The following is an 18,090-nucleotide window of genomic DNA, read 5'->3' as shown; positions in this document are numbered from 1 at the left end:
ATTATAGCAAACAAGATCGGTAATATTATTTAAACCACTGCAAATATTTTTAAGATTCTCATTTTTATCTTCAATATGCATAATATGAGAACAATTTATATTTCCTTGACATTCCAATTTTTTAGCTTCATCTTCCTCCATTAATTATGCTACCTAAAACTACTTAGTTTTCTAAAGTTGCTTAAAACCAAATTTTCCAGAGTCCTCTTAAATTAAGCAAAATAAAGGACAAAATGGAAATATGAGACTTATAGAAAACTAAGTATATGGGTTTTAAATTAATGATGGAAGATAAAGTTTAAATGAGAATACAAGAAAACACAAAAAGATAGATATATTAATAATATTTAAAGAGTGGATGTACATACCTTTATAATATAAAGGCTTCCCTATATTGATAATATAATATGATTACACTCACAATAATGTAAGAAATATCAGCACATAAAACAACTTACAGGGCTCAAGTATCTTACAATGGGATAAGATATTTTACAAGCTCTCTATATTACAAAAGGGATAAGAAGATAACAAGGCTCTGATACCAATTACAAAAATAAAGCTAAAACAAAGAGAAACAAAGAGAGGGCTATTAAAAGGATGCTCAAAATTCACCTTTTCTCCTACTCTCAAGCTCTATTTATAGAGTTGGCTTTGCTGACATTAGAAGAAAAGTCTCAAATTGATTTTGTTGACCTAGATAAAAAATCATGAATAGTTTTTTTAGTATTCATGCACAATTGTTTTAATAGTTTTCGACCCTTGAAATTTGTTTTTCATGTTATTTGGGCCTAACAACCTCTCTATCTTACCAGATCTTAAAATTTAGTTTTGGATTCAATTTTTTTTTTTTTTTTTTTGGGTTTGTTTAGGTAGCCTATCAACATTTTTGGTAGCAATAGAAGGTAAATCCATATTCTACATTTCTTGGACTTCCTTTGGGTATGTAATTTGGGTTTGGAGCAATTAGTCAGCTATGAAGTGTTTTTAGAAGCAATTATTGCTTAATATAATTTTCTAATGATGTATGATAGAAACTCAATTTTGAGGAACTATGTAGATATGGAAAATGCCCATATCTATGTAGTTCCTCGATCAAGACACCATTACGAAGTACATGTAATCCTGAGTTCGTAGACTAGTAGTATGTCAAAAATGGAGCTACCGTTTGGAAGTTATGAGCAAGATAATTTGCGATCCAAACTGTCCGAGGGTTCCAAGTTTAACTTTTAATTTTTTGTAGAATTTTGTTTTGACACTTGTATGGTTGTAAAGTATTCTTCGATACGAGTACATGTCAGACTAGTGGTACGCCTAATTTGGACATTTCGTTGAAAATTTATGGGCCTGTAAATTTTTTTGAGTACCATATTATTTTATATTATTTTGTATGCGAGTAAAATGTTTGCACAATATATTCCACATGTCATCTTCTCAGCCAATCCAGTGAGTGAAGTGTGTCACCCACGGGTGGCTTCTTGATTGGGCAAGAAGGCATGTGGGGTAGGTGAGAGAAGAGAGAGAAAGAGGAGAGAGAGAGAAAAACACCATCGGTCACCACTGTTTGACCCATCTCTGACAACCTTTCTTTAACACGCACTAGACCTCCACCACCACCCTTCCATTTCCGGCCAGCCACCCAAAATCCATGACCAACTGGCTAGCCACTCACCCAGATCGGTCATTTTTCCATCGATGGTGCCGATCCCCTGTTTAGTTGATTTCTCCCAAATCAGCCACTCATTTTTGACACCACCGGTCCCATTGGCTTACCCATTCTCTGATCTATTTCCCCACCAAATTTCATGGCCATTGGCCACCGGATGTGCCATCGGCGGTGAGCCTTTCAAGTAGACACGACGGCTCGTCGGAAAACACAATTCCGGTTATCCCACCTACCATTTCCCACTAATTCGACCTCCTTAAATCTAAATCCGAGGTCATTTTCCTCCAACTCCTAAAGTTTTGTGAGATCCGACAAGAACTTTCTAACGAGATCCCGACCTGATACGAACCTAGGACGACCTGCTCCTAAACCCGTATTATATTAGCTCGGATTTAATTATGTTCAAGTTCTAATGGTCACCTTGACCCCTAATAAACCTGTGATTAGAAACCTTGATATATAATGAAGATGCCACAATAAGTGATGGATATTGATAGGTCAAACTGAAACACTCATTCACTAATGGTGTTTTAGGTGTTCAAAAGAACAAAGAGAATTCAATCTCACAAATAATTTTTTGTATAAAATTCAAGTTTGATTTCTCATTGAAAATAAGCCTTTAAATAGGCTTTGAATGAACAAAATAAAACCCTAAAAGGATTAGGAAATTTCGGCCAACATAGAATCCAATTAGGAAATTGCCTAATTTCACACCATTTCCTAATCTAATTTGGATTAATTAATTCTCTTATTTTGAATTAGAAATTAATTCATTTACAATGAAAATAATAAAATAATAAATTTCTTAAACTTCTTTGTCCAGAAAATAAATAAATAAAAATAAAAAAGTAATGATAGTTTCGTAAAACAAAAAGTAGAAACAAATTAGGAAACTAAAATACTAGCTTTTTAACTAAGTTGACTTTGACCAATCTTTGACCTTTTTGAGCTCCAAATCAACATATATGCTTTATAGGACACCAAATAAGCTTATTATGGAGTCCCACACGTTGCTCTTGCTTGGAGGAAAGAGAAAAATCCAACTCAACACAATACAGTAAAGTCAGCACAAAATATAGCAAAAACATGCCAAATTTACTAACTCTCCGTACAGCCCCTTTTTGGATGAATTTGAAGCTGATTTGACTTGATTCCATGTCTCTTAGACATATGCATTGAATCCATGAAAAATTGGAACCATTTCATGCTTCTCGGCCTCCATAATTACACTAAAACCGCTACCCGGGTCCGTACCGGCTTCCATCACTTGTACTTTCAGAACATGTCTTGGATCTTCAAGTATGGACAAGCACTTTTAAGAATGAATTACCTCCTAGATAAAGGCAGCAAGTTTGACCTTAAATCTCTTAGTTTGAGCCCTAGTGATCGGCTCAGTCTTCATCCGTGGCGAGTCAGGACCCCAGCGGGTTATTGGTTGAGTGGGCTCGAGCGGAATCACATCATGACCACCATAGGTTTGATCTCCCAAAGGTAAGATCTAATCTGTAATCCTTATGTCGTGAGCTTCGATTTGGTATATCATTTGTGAATTTTGGATGTCATTTGTGTTAGCTCCCCCGGGTCCGTGTATAATATATCCAAATAAAATATTAATTTAATTGATCTTGTGTAATATTGATATGTTAAGAGCACGTGGGAGTCATGGGACTGATTTTATGGAGGATCTTGATTGATATGCGTGCTCGAGGTGAGTGATCCACCTTCAAAAATTATTTTCGGGCGTTAAATTAATTATATTTTTGTGATATTTTAATATTTTAAAGTCTTATTGTATGTTCAATATTAAATAAATTGCTAATTGAAATCTTGATGCCACAATTTGAATAAATTGAAATATATATGTGCATTCAAGCATATTTTAATTTTGATAAATTATGGACAATTTATTTTTATGAAATTCGATTTTAAAGAAATTGTGAATTTAATTTTATTTGAATTATTGTTGAATTTAATTGTGAATTCATTATAATTAATAAAAATGTTTTTATATAAATTTATGCAATTGTGAATTTTTATGTGATTTAATGAAATTCTGTTTATCTTGAATTTTGAGGATTTAAGGATATTGTTTTAAAGATTTTGCTTAAGAATATACTTATGCATTTGAATATTGTGGATTTGAGTTATTTATGGTGCAATTGATGGAATTTAAGCAATGGATTTGTGATGCTGATTTAAAAGGAATATGGAAAATTATGGGTTTAAATGGGTGGAATAAATCCGGTGGTATTTTACGTAAATATTGATTTTATGATTTATTGGTTTTTTTTTTTATGCACCATACAGTATTAATGTTCTAAACTGTATATATGAATATGATTGGCACGCAGGTGGAAATGATTAGCGTGTAGGTTTATTTATAAGATGGTCCTGTGATTGTCATCGGATAGAGGATCGGCAAGTTTGATATTGGCCATAGTTATCCCCCTTTGTGGCGAGGATGCATGTTAGCAGCGGCGTTGTGGGACGCCACGCGATCGTATACTGATTTCTCTCTTTAACCCCTTTGTTAGCAACGGTGCTTAGGACGTTGAGTACCGTCAGGCGCCATTAGTATATAGTTTGGTGCATCAAGTGGTTTTCACGACATGATTTTCAAAGTAAATATTTTAAAAAGCTTTTAAAAATGTATTTAATAGTGTTTTAATTTATTTATTTAAATTTGAAATTTTAAAACAAATTTTATGGAGATTTTACTATGTTTTATTACCTATTCGTATTAATGTTTTAAAAATGCATTTTTGCCTTGATTTTTATTATTTGAATTGATTTGGTGTTTTAAAATAAACTCTATTATATTTTATTATATTTTTTACCATTTATTTTAAATTGATTTAAATATTTATTTTATTAATTAATTGATTTATTCTATTTATTTAAATATATCCTGGATTATTTTAATATGAATTTTATTGTGATTTTTGTATTATTTGCTTATAACATTTTATTTACTATTTAGTAATTGTTATAAAAAATATTATTCTTGTTTCTATTTTTATTTCCATTATAAATTTTGGATTTTTAAGTTGTTGTATTTTATTTGCAATTTATTTAATTAAGTATTTCTTGATATTTGGGGATACAATTGTTGGGTTTTGTGAAAAATGTTTTAAAAAGGAGAACATTTTCAACTGAGTGAACCGTGAGGGTTTGGAGAGAAAAATATTATTTTTAACTACTTATTATTTATTTACTTATTTATTATTAATTAATTAATCATGTTTATTTTACTATCATATTATTTTTATCATTGTATAGTGGATTAGATCACTTACTGAGATGATTAGCATATCATATTTTTAAATTTCATTCCCCTAGGCTCAAGTTGTAGACATTAATCGACCGAGGGTGAGCTCGTCGACTTGTTCGTTTCTGATAGTCTGAGAAGTCTTCATTTCTTCTTTTCCTATCTTGTAATATTTCTTTCTACTTCATATTGTAATAATTATCATACCTAGAATTTTATAAATGCTTTGTATACTATGTTGGATGTATTAATTTAATTATGCACTGATTTCCTGTTATTTATTTGAAGTGCTGCAAATTTGTAGATTTAAATTGTAGTAAGGTGAGAGGAATAAGGTAGTGTATATAGAAGTGTGTTTTCCATGCAGAAAATTTTGTGGTAAGTCCAACCCTTAGAGGAGTTATTGTGGAATTTTTCATTGGAAGGTTTGGTAGTGTTTTCTTGGGATCAGAGCTTTGTTAGGGTTTCGGTAAGAAATCTTGGACGGGTTCTGACAATTAATGTTCTTGGAAACCTGAATTTATATAATGTATATATATATGTGTGATGTTATGACATGTGATAAATGTTTTATATGGCATATAATTTGGCATGTTTGTTTACATGTTTTTATTGTTTTAAAGAACTATGGATTTTAATGGTATTGATTAAATAATTTGTGAAATGATACATCTACTTTGATATATATACTTATATATTTACATATGTATATATATATATATATATATGTATATACATATTTCAATATGTTTTAATGGAATTTGGAGATCAATAATGGTTGACCAATAAAATTGGGTTGGACTGAGTTTACTATACTATATAATGGCAATGAATATATTAAATATTGCATATGACCACGATAAGTATATATTGTCATTTTCAATTGTTGTGAACAATAACGAGGTCCTGCCACAATTATGTGATAGGTTCTTTCTACCCCCGCCTCTCTGTTTCTTAGGGCATTGGAATGTCAAAGACCACTTGGTAACACTATGTATATAGTATGGTATACATGTTTTATGAGATTTATGGATTATATATTTATATTTGGGATTGGTATGATTATAGATTGGATTCTCTATGCATTCAATGATATTATATTTGTTTTAAATATTTCCATGAATTTCAAAAATGTACTATAACGTTTGAAACTTTTGTATGAATTTCGATGGTTTTTGATGACTTTCAAAATTCCTTATATTTTAGGGACAGATGGGTTTATGAAAATATTTTCCAAAATAAAAGAAACTTTAAAAAAGGTGAAAGTAAAGCTTTGGGATATGTGAATTTTCAAAAGTGTATATATATATACATATATATTCCTATATACCGCTGTTCAGTCACTCACTGAGCTTGTTTAATGTTTTCTTTGTTTTCAATTGTTCCCCTAGGTTGCTGATGATAGGTATCTTACCATATGTCCAGGCATTTTCATCACATTCATTCCTTCACTATTGGTGTATATATATTTTTATTTTTATTTCTTTTGCTACTCTGATGGACTTTAATGTATATATATATATATATATATATATTCTCTTTCATTGTATAAAATATTTGTGCTCTTAGAACTGATTTCATGGACTAACCTAGATGTATATACTCTAAGTACTTATATTTATTTTCTCTGGGATGATTAGGTCTAAGACTCATTGCTTATTATATTTGAAAATGTATATATATATAAATACAATTGGAGTTGCGGTAGACATTGTGACTATTGTTGTTGATGTTTAATATTATTAAAAATGTTTTTTCTCTATAGGTACATTCGGAGTTATGTCTAAATTATAGAGAGGTTCAGCAAAATTTTCGGCAAAATTTTTCAGCAAAATATCCTATGGGATTGTTCCTAGGTGGGACTTTTTTGGGATATTTAGGAAGGATCTTGGTGGCAATCTTATCAAATACCCTTCTTTTATTTTTCTTTTTGGGTTAGTGGAGTTTAGGTTTCAAAGCTTTGATAATAATATTTAATTTTATTTACAAATGGTTAGAGTAAAATATGAAACAAAATGAAGGAAAAAAAAAAAAAAAAAAAAACACACATCAATCCGAGATTGTTACCACCCATCTCACCCCTATGATAGGGATGGGATGTGAAGGGGGTGGGGTAATCTTACTTGATGTTGTCATGGGATTTTATAAAATATATTGAGAAAAAATTATACTTTAAGGTATCAAAATGAGAAATGTGATTTTGTCTACACCTCATTTTCAATTACACATCTTGTCCCATGGTAGGGAGTGTTTTCTACTATCGAGATAGCGTGCAGACAAAATCAAGTAAGATTAAGCCCGGCTCCTCCCCACCCCTACCATAGGAGTGGGATGTGCCATCTTCAACATCGAATTAATATATTTTTTTTCTTCATTTTTTTTTTCTTCATATTCTCATCTAATTACTTACTAATAAAATTAAAAATTATCATCAAAGTAAAAGAAATATAGTAATATGTTTTACTAAATATCTACACTCATCTAATAGATCATAATTTTTAAGACTTAACTATTTTTACAGGAAAAAATTGGGCTATTTTCTTTTTTTTTTTGTTCTTTTAAAATTTTCTCTTCTTCAATAACCCATAGCATATATATATATATATATATATATAAACCATAAAATAACCTAATAAATAATCGCATGAATCGCTCCATATCATTTAGCTACCTCTCTCAAAGTAGTGTAGTGGAAGCCAACAAATCAAAATCCAAACCACCATATCAACACCCACTCCCCTTCTTCTTCTTCCCTCATATATCCCTTGCCAAAAGAAAATTTCACTATCAGTGGCCTAAAGCAGTACCAACGAGCCTTTACTTTTGAAAAGGGTAGGTATTTTTCCACGTTTTGGGTGAGGGTGGACATTTATAGTTTTTCCCCACCAATAATTTAAACTGTTTGTTGACTTGAAATAGCTCAGTGGGCAGTTACCAAGCAATTATCGCTGATGATAACATTTAAATTTTGGATTAAAAATATAGTGTTGAAATACTTTCTTCTCTATTTATCAAAATAATAATAATAACAATAATTTAAAATATAAAAATTATTAAGGCAAAATAATAATTCTAAACACTTACTATGTCAAAATATGTTCCCAACAAAATTAAAACCATTACAGTATATATATATATATATATATATAATTTTACCTTGATAAAAACATTTCCATCTTTATATATATTATTTTATTTTATTCTTTTGAATTTCACATGGATTGGTATATCATGTATAATGTAGACAATATTTAAGCGACTCTATATTTTTGTCATCCTCTCTATTTTAATAAGTTAACTTTTAAAAAGTACATCCAATTTATTTTTTATTTTAATTCTTTAATATAAAGAATTGATTTGGTTTTCCAAATAAAGAGAGCTCAATTAACTTTTTCTTTATATTTTATATCATTTTTCATTTGATGTTACATAAATTTCAACACCATTAACATAATATTTTTTTCAAACAAAATATGTTTATTACTTTATTTCGTGATATATAGAAAACATTAAAATAAAGGGCATAATAAAGACTATTGTTGGAGGACTCGATAAAATTTTACTTTTTATTTTTAACGATTGTTTCTATTTTTTTTTTTTAAAAAAAAATCTGCTTTTTAAAATAAAAATGGTCATTAGGGATGCTAAACATTAATATATATATATATATAATTTTTCTGTCACGAACAATCGTATGGTAGAAAAACGCTCTATATACATATAACTTCAGATGAATATTATATAATATATATACAGTTCTGATCCAAATAGGATATAATTCAAATTAATGGATAAATTGATTATTTTCATTTCAGTTTGATTTTTTAATACTGTATCTTACCTTATAATAAAGATCTACAGAATGGATAATTATTCTATATATATATATATATATATATAAATTTGGTGGTTTTCATTTATCTCAAACATTTCAAAGCCATTAAAACACAATGGCAATCATCCCCTGAGCAACATAGCCCCTGAATACGTTTGGCCACAACATGTCTATCTTTATATAGCAATCTTTTATTATTAAACGTGTGGAGTTCAGGATAATAAAACTACATATTATATGCTTGTCGTCATAGTCGATCGATACTCGAAGATGCTGGCAATGAAAAATTAACAAACTGCAATGACACTTAAAACTAACAGATTATTATATGACAGATTCGAGGGAATTGCAGAGAATTTATTTTGGTCAAAATGCTACTTGGTAAATTCACATTTTCGCAGTAGAAATATTTGCAGAGGCTTTGAATACGATCTCGAAGGCATTTTCCACGCAAGACTTGAGTTTCTTTGGATCCATATGCTCTTTTCTCATTTTAAGGACAACCCTTATCTTCTCCATGTAGCTTATAACTGTTATGCCAAGGTCCTGCCAAATAAATAAATAAATAAACACTATAAAATAATTACGATTCTATAAATTTCCATCATTTTAAAAACAGTTCAATCGGTAAAATTTCCACCCATTTATTATTATTTTTTTCCTTCAAAAACAGAATACAAATTCTCTAAAAAAATAAAAATAAAATTAAAAAAAAAATGAAAAGAAAAGAAGGAGAAGAAGAGAGCGTAAAAGTGAAAATTAGAAGTAGGAAATTAGCTTTCTAATTTTTGAATAAAGATTGAAATTAATTATTTGAAAAAGTGAAAAAAATAAAAAAATAAACAAATCATGATATATGTACCTCAGGTAAGCCAGCTGAAGCAAAGTATATGCCACTAAGTGGGTAATCACCCAAAGCCAGTTGATCCAATGGGCCAATCATGTTTGAAATTGTCATGCTTGCGTTCCTCACAGTACTGTGCACGAAACGGGCTGCTGCCTGTATAGCAACACCATACCCACTGTATTACCCAACATAATTTTCTTTGAATGAAAGTCAATTATGCTTTTGTTGATTTTTTTTTTTTTTTAATAATGAAGTTCAGAACAAAATTACAAGTATGGTCTTTAAAGTATAATTAACTTCTATACTGTTAATTTGATCTTTTGAAAACCCAAAAAAGTAAATTATGAGAATTTACTAATAGTAAAAGGGTATTTCTTGGAGAAAAAAACAAAACAAAAACTGTCTTGTTAGCTAGCTTAACCTAATATGATGCTCCAAAATATTTTACATAAAATTGTACAATTACAAATAATGACAATCAAGAAATTTAGAGCCAATTGTACAATTACAAATAATGACAATCAAGAAATTTAGAGCCAATGTTAGGCTGTTATTGGACTTGAATGATTTAAATTTTTGTTGGGTCAAACGTCCAATGCAGTTCAGCTTCCCAAACGAATTCTACAAAACTGTTTCGGTATTATAGATTTGTAGCATACTTGCATAACAATATATGTACACACATACATAAATACACAGTAACATATAAGAATGCACTCACCTCAGGACCTTTAAGTTTGTCCACAACACCCCACAGCTTAGTATTGAGGAAAACAGCAAGAGGGCTTCTCTTCCTGTTGATTTCTTTTTTCGAATGGAAAATGAAATCTAGGGGATTTGAAACTCGGGATAATTTGGGTATTTCCACATGCAAGAAGGCAAATCTATTTCCCCATGCCTTGTTTGTTTTCGCATTACCATTGTTCATCTCCTTCAGTGGTTTATACTCTTCTCCAGGCCTCCTTGTATTCAGCAACACCAATGCTGTTGATTGCGAGTTATCTGAGTTTTGGATAATCTCATGCATGTATAATCGAGTCCCAAGAATATTATTCCGCATACCACATCATTTATGGTCTGCAATATTATTATTGTAATTTGAATTCCAAAAATATATCCAATTGAAAAAATAATACAAAAATATATTTGCAACAGCTCTAATACTAAACTGCCAAGCAATTTTCACTTATCCATTATTGATATTCTAATTCGGCCAAAATGTGTTCGTAAATTATGAGCACATAGAGTTCATCATTTCGTATACACTTTATGTTAATATATAAATAGATATAATATCTTAATATAAATCTGAGAAAATATTAAAATTTATTTAGATAAAATAAATTTTATATGAATATAAAAAATTATTAATATATTTTAAAATTTTAACTTTTAAAATAATTTAAAAACAAATAAAATAAGATTCTGATAACCTGAGATGAAAATATCAACCTCCAAAACATAATCAATATATAAAAATATATATTAGTCTAACGACCAAATGTAAGTAGGTACTAAATGGGCAAGAAAGTGGCATCACAAGAGGACAAAAACATACATCTAATCTGATATGCGACAATCTATCAAAATAAATGAGCAATATTCATCGTAAATAAAGATATTTTTGAGAAAGTGACGTCACAAGAAGACTAAAACATACATCTAATCTGATAGGCGAGTATCTATAAAAATACAATGAGCAATATTCATCGTATCAAAAAAGTAATAAAGATTTCAGCAAGAAAAAAAGAAAAGTAATAATACTGAGCTGCATAAATATTGTCTGAAATCGTACTTTAATTTACAGCTACTAGTAATTATTAGATAAAATGAACAGTGATGATTGAAAGAAGACATGCATAGAGCAATTAGGCATATAAAAGTCTTTTTTTTTTTTTTTTTTTTTTTTTTTTTTGGGGGTGAGTTGCATATATAAATCTTCATCATAACTTATGGTAGGCAAATAGATTATAGATGTATACAAAGGAAAACAGTCAATTAAAATTGTAAGTTAAAAGCTTACCGCTCCGAGCTTGTTCTTTATCAACTTAATTTGATCAATAGAGAAGAAGATGGAAGTCATGGTAGTTGGATCAAACTCAACTCCATTGTTCCCGGACCTTATTGGTGTTCGATCATCTTCGATTAGACTACTCTTTAAGATGTTCCAACCAAAATCCGAAGCAGTCTGGAAAACTGAAAAGAAAACTTGAGGTACATGATAAAACATAGTTTTCTTTTGATTGTCCAACCTTGATCGTTGACGTGAAGGAAATGTAAAAGGAAGTGAAGGATTATCAGCTCGGGGTAGAATAGAAAGAACAGCACTCATGATAGAATAGCCGTCGCCAAGTGCATGATGAAGCCTGAATACAAGACTGCTAGCAGCAGTTGTAGTTGGATACTTGATTATATGAATTTCCCATAGCGGCTTATCTTGTGGAAATCCTTTCACTGATATTTCCGAAATGTAATCATCGAGACACCTATCGCATGATTCAAGAGAAAGGTTGGACTGAAAGTCTGGAATGTAAATGTGATCTTCAAGTTTTACCACGGTCTTGTTCCATCGTTTCTTTTCGTTTTCATTCCCTACCTGTATTTTTCAAGAAGTTTTCAGAAAGTTTTTAAAAGTCTAAAAATAATCATACAGTACTAAAGTTCTATGTAGCATAATTTTTAAAGAGCCGTTAATGATTTTTAAGATTCAAAAACTATTTAAACAGTTGTTTTGAAATGCTTAATAGAAATAACTTAGCTTATTAGAAACAAAATATTTTTTTTAAACATTGGCCTGCTTGGCCTGCTTCATAGAATATTTAAACATTGTTATAGTTGAATTATCATAACATTCCCTTGTGTGTATATTTAATACAAAACCGTTTGGATTTCTATTTCATATGCATCATGTTGATTTGCTGTTCTTTCCAAACGCAGCAAAATGACGTAAATAAGAAAGAAAAAATAAGAAATAACCCATTCTTTGATTTTTTTTTTTTTTTTTTTTTGGCCCCTAAAAAACCAGGATAAAGGAAAGTCGGAGAACCCCTCGATACCGTAAAATTAATCCACGGAGCCAGAATTTTGGGACAGCAGGGCAAAAGAAAAAAATTAGTATAAAATTATAAAAACTATATATAAAATATTCTTATTCAATTTCAATCATAACAAAATTAATACAACAATTTTTTTGGGGGAAAAAGGGGGTACAATTATTTTGTAATTATATAACTTAGCTTATTAGAAAAAAAATTATGTAACTTAATTTGTATAAACAAATGCTTAATAGAAATATAAAAAAACCAACTTTTAATTGAATATATAATATTATACAATAAAAGAGCTAAAAATTTATTTTTTTTTCTTTTTCTAAAGATGTAGGCATATATCATAAAAGATATGGCTTAAATTCAAAATAATAATAAATAATTTAGATAAAATACATCTTTAAATTTGTTTGAGTCAAGAACTTCATATAAAATAACGAACAAGGCAGATTGTTAAAAATTAATTACTTTTCTCAGCATTAGTTATGATTTTTTAGCCCTAATTATATATCATTAATGATGAATATGATATTTTCCTGAAAACGAGGAGTCACTCTCGTAATACAACTCATAAATTGCCTAAAAAGAGGAATCACTCTCCTAATAAAATTTATAAATATAGTAATTACAAATTTTAAACCTGTTTGACCCTTTTAACCTTGTATAAATAGATGGTAAAACTTGAAGTTGGGGCAAAAAAGGGTAAAATAAAATAAATACTAAGCTATATATATAGAACTCTGGATTTGACGTGGAGGCACCTGCCCTCACAACTCTCGTGCTACATTCGCCCTTGCTTTTCAACAGCTTAAGTTGGAAAAGAACTTTAGCTTATACAAGGTATGTCATCATTATGATTTATATTATCTGAACATGGTATTTATGGACAAGATACAATGTATATGCAATTTTGATATCAAATAATGCGAGCGCCTTTAGTATTAAGGTCATGCCCAATCAATCACATGTAACCCATTAATTATAATAGGTTACATAGTACAATTACATATAATATATCAGATATACCCTTGAAACCAGGACATGCACATATTTTTTGTATTATATGTATATATATATATATAGTAATGATCGTTAGGAATATTATTTCAATATGAAGTGGACACTTGGTAAGATGTCAAATGTTATGGGTATCATTTTAATTAATGATTTAATACTAAATTTTTAATTAGACAAGTAACAACATTTAATATTTGCTACATCGTTAAACACCCAATTAAATGAAAACTAGATTTCCAATGTATTAAAGCTATATATATATATATATGTATGTATGTATATATATATATATTTAAGGTTTTGAAAGCACAACTCTACCCAAAGAGATCTAAAGAAACAAATGCCGGATGAACCTATAAGTTCTAAGGACTTCAATGTATTGTTTGGCGTGCGTGATTTTCATACATGTACATAATATAGTATTTTGTTTTATAGTGCATGGTTGGCGTGCATGATTTTCACATATGAATATATATATATATTTATGTATAGTAGAAAGACAGATTTAAAAATAAATGAATAAATAACGATAGAGGGTAGAGAGAAAATAAACCATGATAGATGAGAGGCATGGCCTTATGAAAGAAAATAATCCCTGACAAATAGCCTTATTCATGTTTCATCAATTGGAACGGCAAACTTAAAAAAAAAAGAAAAAATAAAATAAAATAAAAAATAAAAAATAAAAAATTAGGGATAGAGAGAAAATAAACCATGATAGAGGAGAAGCGTGGGCTTATGGAAATAAAATAATCCCTGACAAATAGCCTTATTTGCGCTTCGTCAATTGGAACGGCAAACTCGCAAACGCCAATTATTGATAATGTGATGGCTGAGCTATTGCAATATTGTGCAATAGGGCTTACTGGCTCTAGTCCTTGCTCAAACTCCATTTCTACTTCTCTCTTTGGATTTCAATTCTTTTTTGTAACATGGAAATTTTTGTTACATCTCATAGGCTATATATAGAGAGAAAGATCCCAAAATCATTTTCATTCATTAATTAGAAAAAGAATAAAAAAAGAAAAAAAGAAAAAAAAAACCACACGCATGCATTCGTCTTGAAATCATACATGTGCAACACATGCATGTACTTAGTCCTTTAAATCCTATATATTGGCAAACATAAGTCACGTCAATCTTGTGAAATTTTAGTTTGATTTTTCTTCCTCAAAATGAGTGCACATTTGAAATTTTATTTGATTTTTCTTTCTCAAAAATGAGTGAACCTTATTATCCCAAGCTTTTTGAGGTAAATTAATATGGCCTACTGTTTCCCGTTGTTTTAGTATTTCGAATCCATAATTTTACAAGTATAAACATAAGTGGCTTACAAACTAAATTAACATCACTTGATAACTTTATTAATTGTTAAATTGCTTTTAGCCACTTGTGGACTACGACAAATGTAAAGCCTAAGGTATGAAAACAAATATTGTCTAACATACAATGGGTTTTTAAATATAAAATTTTGTCATAACTATTAAATTCCAGTTAAGATATGTTTGGTACCAAGGATGAGTAAAAATAAAAATAAAAAGTATTAGTTATTACCAGCAGTAGTCAATATAATCGACAAAAGTAATGATTGATATAATAATTACTATGATTTCACTTATTTTATATAAAAAATGTTATATGGCCAGTAAATTTTCTCCTCATCTAAGTTTTACCTAACCTTTTAAAAGTCTAATAACATGTGTCTACCAACTTATTGTATGGCCAAGATAATTTATCTAATATCCTGTTTTCATTAGCGAATCTATCACGCTTTATTGATATTATCTCAATTTAACCACCACACTCAATGTGAAGTTTTTTGTTCAGAACTGTCTAGGAGGTCACCCATCTTTATTACTCTTGCATGATCATGCTTAATTTCGAAATTTTTTCAAACCCTAAAGTCAACCTTTCCAAAAAAACTTTGGCATTATAAGAATACCTATCATTACATTTAAACTATCCCCTGATCTACATTGCCCACTAAAGTCAACTGCTCTAAAAAAAACTTTGCCGTTATGAGAATTACTATAATTACATTTGAACTATCCCCTGATCTACATCTAGACAATATGCCTCTTGTATTCGCCCACATTGATCGTCACTACCCACCCTTCTTGGGGTCCAGCATCGTAGTTGGTACATTTTGGCCACATTTGGGCGATGTGCCTTTTGTATCTGCCCACATTGATTGTCATAATTCACCTCTCCTGGGATCCAGCTTTTTAGTTGGCACATTTCCAACAATGTACAGGCTCTCATACTATTTGTAATACCCCGCTTCCAATGGTAGTCTACCAGTAAATCTGTCACTTTCTGCTGATATTGTCTCCAATTTAGTCACAACATTTGGTATGGAGTTTTTTTTTTTTTAAAGCTTTCAAAGAGACCACACATTATTGGATAACTCTTGTATGAGAATGCTTAACCTTGGAATTCTTTCGAATCCTTAAGCCAATCGCTCTAAAAAATCATCAGCACTATGAGAGTGAGTATCATTACATTTGAATCATCCCTTGATCCATACCTAGACAATATGAGATTAGACACAAAATAGCCTACTGATGCCTTTTGTACCTACCCACTCTACTCGTCACATTTTCTCTCCAAATTTTGTTTAAAAAATATTTAAATATAATTTTGTAACTAAGAAAGATGCCTAATAAATGCATAACTATAGACTTTAATGCTACTTTTATATACTTTTTGAAAAGAAATTCTTAGGTACCCACTATGTACCATGTTGGAATCCATCGCAATGCATAAAACCAATAATGTATTGCCATGTGTGACCTCAAATCCATATCAGTTAAAAAAAATTCTAGACAAGCATCCTAACTCATCTAACGCTACTTCATAGCTCTTGCACACAAATATATGTTTTTTTTATTTTTAAAATTAGTTTCTCAGATTTGACCTTTCCTCTCTAACTTCATTACATCCTTTGCTAGAATAGAATCACCTCCCATCCATCTTGATTATAAGTTTTTTTTTTTAACCCTAATATAAAAGTCTACAGTTCCTCCTACCACCAGTAAAAGGGAAATGCAAAATCATCGTTGATAGGGTCATTAATGCCTTTGCCATGCCCACTTCTCTTTAGGATTTTTGATTGTTTACTCTTTCTCTAATAAAATATAGATTACAAATGGAAATATTTCACCAAGACTCCCTCAAATTTGTAATTAATTTCAATTTATCCCTCACGTTTTGAAAATTACAATTAACACCCTTACAAGGGTGTAGATAAAATTATTTTTAAAGGTGTGAATGAAATAACATAAGAGAAAAATAAATATTGTTTGAAACTTGAAGGAAGGTAAATGACATTTTTGAAACTTCGAGGAATAAATTGAAATTGATGCAATTTATGGGTTCGAGATGAAATATTCCTCATACAAATAATCAGGACAATCAGAGAATCAAAATCAAAAACAAAATAAAGAAGGCAAGAGAGAGTCTCACCATATGAAAGCTTCTATATAAGGGATAACATATATCAAATAATTACGATTATTTGATAAACTCTATCAAAGCTATTATCAAAACTCAATGGTGCTAAATTAGAAACTAGAGCATCTTATAATTTTTTTTTCTTTCAAAGTTATCTTACCTTAAACTCTCTCTTGATTGTATCTATATATACCTCATCTTTGTAAAAGGAAAAACAACCAAATAATAATAATATTCTTGGCTTTCTTCATGGTATCATAGCAAAATTCCGCACAAAATTTCATCTCAACGGATTCTCAAACTAAAGTCATCTCTTAAACACTAGCCCAAATAACCAAAATTGTATCAATCGTAACAAAACCGATCCTCAAAACTCAGTCCTTTCACCAATGTGCCAGTTTGGTTTCCATAAAACTCAATGCATCCAATTCGTATTGTGGCATTCTCAAATTCTTTTTGTTGGTACGAAGTCTTGATGTGAGCCATCATCTCACCAGTGTCATTCCTTTTCCTGAATTCTTGCGAGATGACAAAGGGTTCATAGTTTTAAATTAGAACTATGGCACATGGATCAACAAAATGGATTGCTCACTACTTGGCTTTTAAGTGCAATGACTAATGAAGTTTTAAGTTTGAATGTGGGGTCTCGATAATGCATATTCACTATGGGAATCTATCGAAGATCAACTATTGCCCATCACAAAGAAGTAGGAACACTTACTCAAGGATCAGCTTGCATCCTTTAAGAAAGGATCATTCTCTATTGAAGAATACACTTAAAAAATTCAAACAAGTTTGTGATAATTATCAGCTATTACACCCTTATTTCTAATGTAGATAAGGTCTTTTCCTTTTCTCATGGACTTGGACCAAATTACAAAGATCTTCGAATAGCCATGCTGGTAAAACCATTATATCCTTCATTCAATTAGCTTATTTTGTCTCTTCAAAATCATA

General features: G+C 30.0%; 1 protein-coding gene across 2 annotated transcripts; it reads right to left on the bottom strand.

Annotated features, from left to right (window-relative positions):
- Positions 1-8,938: 8,938 nt before the first annotated feature.
- On the bottom strand, positions 8,939-14,626 carry LOC107434071 (wax ester synthase/diacylglycerol acyltransferase 9). Of its 2 annotated transcripts, XR_009638537.1 has the most exons (6): positions 14,394-14,626; positions 14,234-14,275; positions 11,640-12,212; positions 10,338-10,693; positions 9,632-9,769; positions 8,939-9,315 (listed from the first exon to the last, which is right to left on the bottom strand). XR_009638537.1 is itself a non-coding variant. In XM_016045490.4 (5 exons), exons 3-5 carry the CDS (start codon positions 10,674-10,676, stop codon positions 9,157-9,159), a joined length of 636 nt encoding a protein of 211 aa, XP_015900976.3. In that variant the 5' UTR covers positions 10,677-10,693; positions 11,640-12,212; positions 14,394-14,619; the 3' UTR covers positions 8,939-9,156. The 2 variants fall into 2 exon arrangements, 1 of the variants encoding a protein (XP_015900976.3); XM_016045490.4 differs by lacking the exon at positions 14,234-14,275 and having other exon boundaries at positions 14,394-14,619.
- Positions 14,627-18,090: the final 3,464 nt, after the last annotated feature.

The sequence above is a fragment of the Ziziphus jujuba genome, chromosome 4 (assembly GCF_031755915.1).
Source record: "Ziziphus jujuba cultivar Dongzao chromosome 4, ASM3175591v1".
NCBI classification, from domain to species: domain Eukaryota; kingdom Viridiplantae; phylum Streptophyta; class Magnoliopsida; order Rosales; family Rhamnaceae; genus Ziziphus; species Ziziphus jujuba.
The sequence above is the reverse complement of the archived record's forward strand: the minus strand, read 5'-3'. Positions and strand labels throughout refer to the sequence as shown.

Excerpts from the sequence above, each read along its gene's own strand:
- LOC107434071 (XM_016045490.4), bottom strand. The coding sequence starts at position 10,676 with ATGCGGAATAATATTCTTGGGACTCGATTATACATGCATGAGATTATC. Across the intron at positions 9,770-10,337 it reads ACAAACTTAAAGGTCCTGAG|GCAGCAGCCCGTTTCGTGCA; the intron begins GTGAGTGCATTC and ends GTTGCTATACAG. Across the intron at positions 9,316-9,631 it reads CTTCAGCTGGCTTACCTGAG|GACCTTGGCATAACAGTTAT; the intron begins GTACATATATCA and ends TTTATTTGGCAG.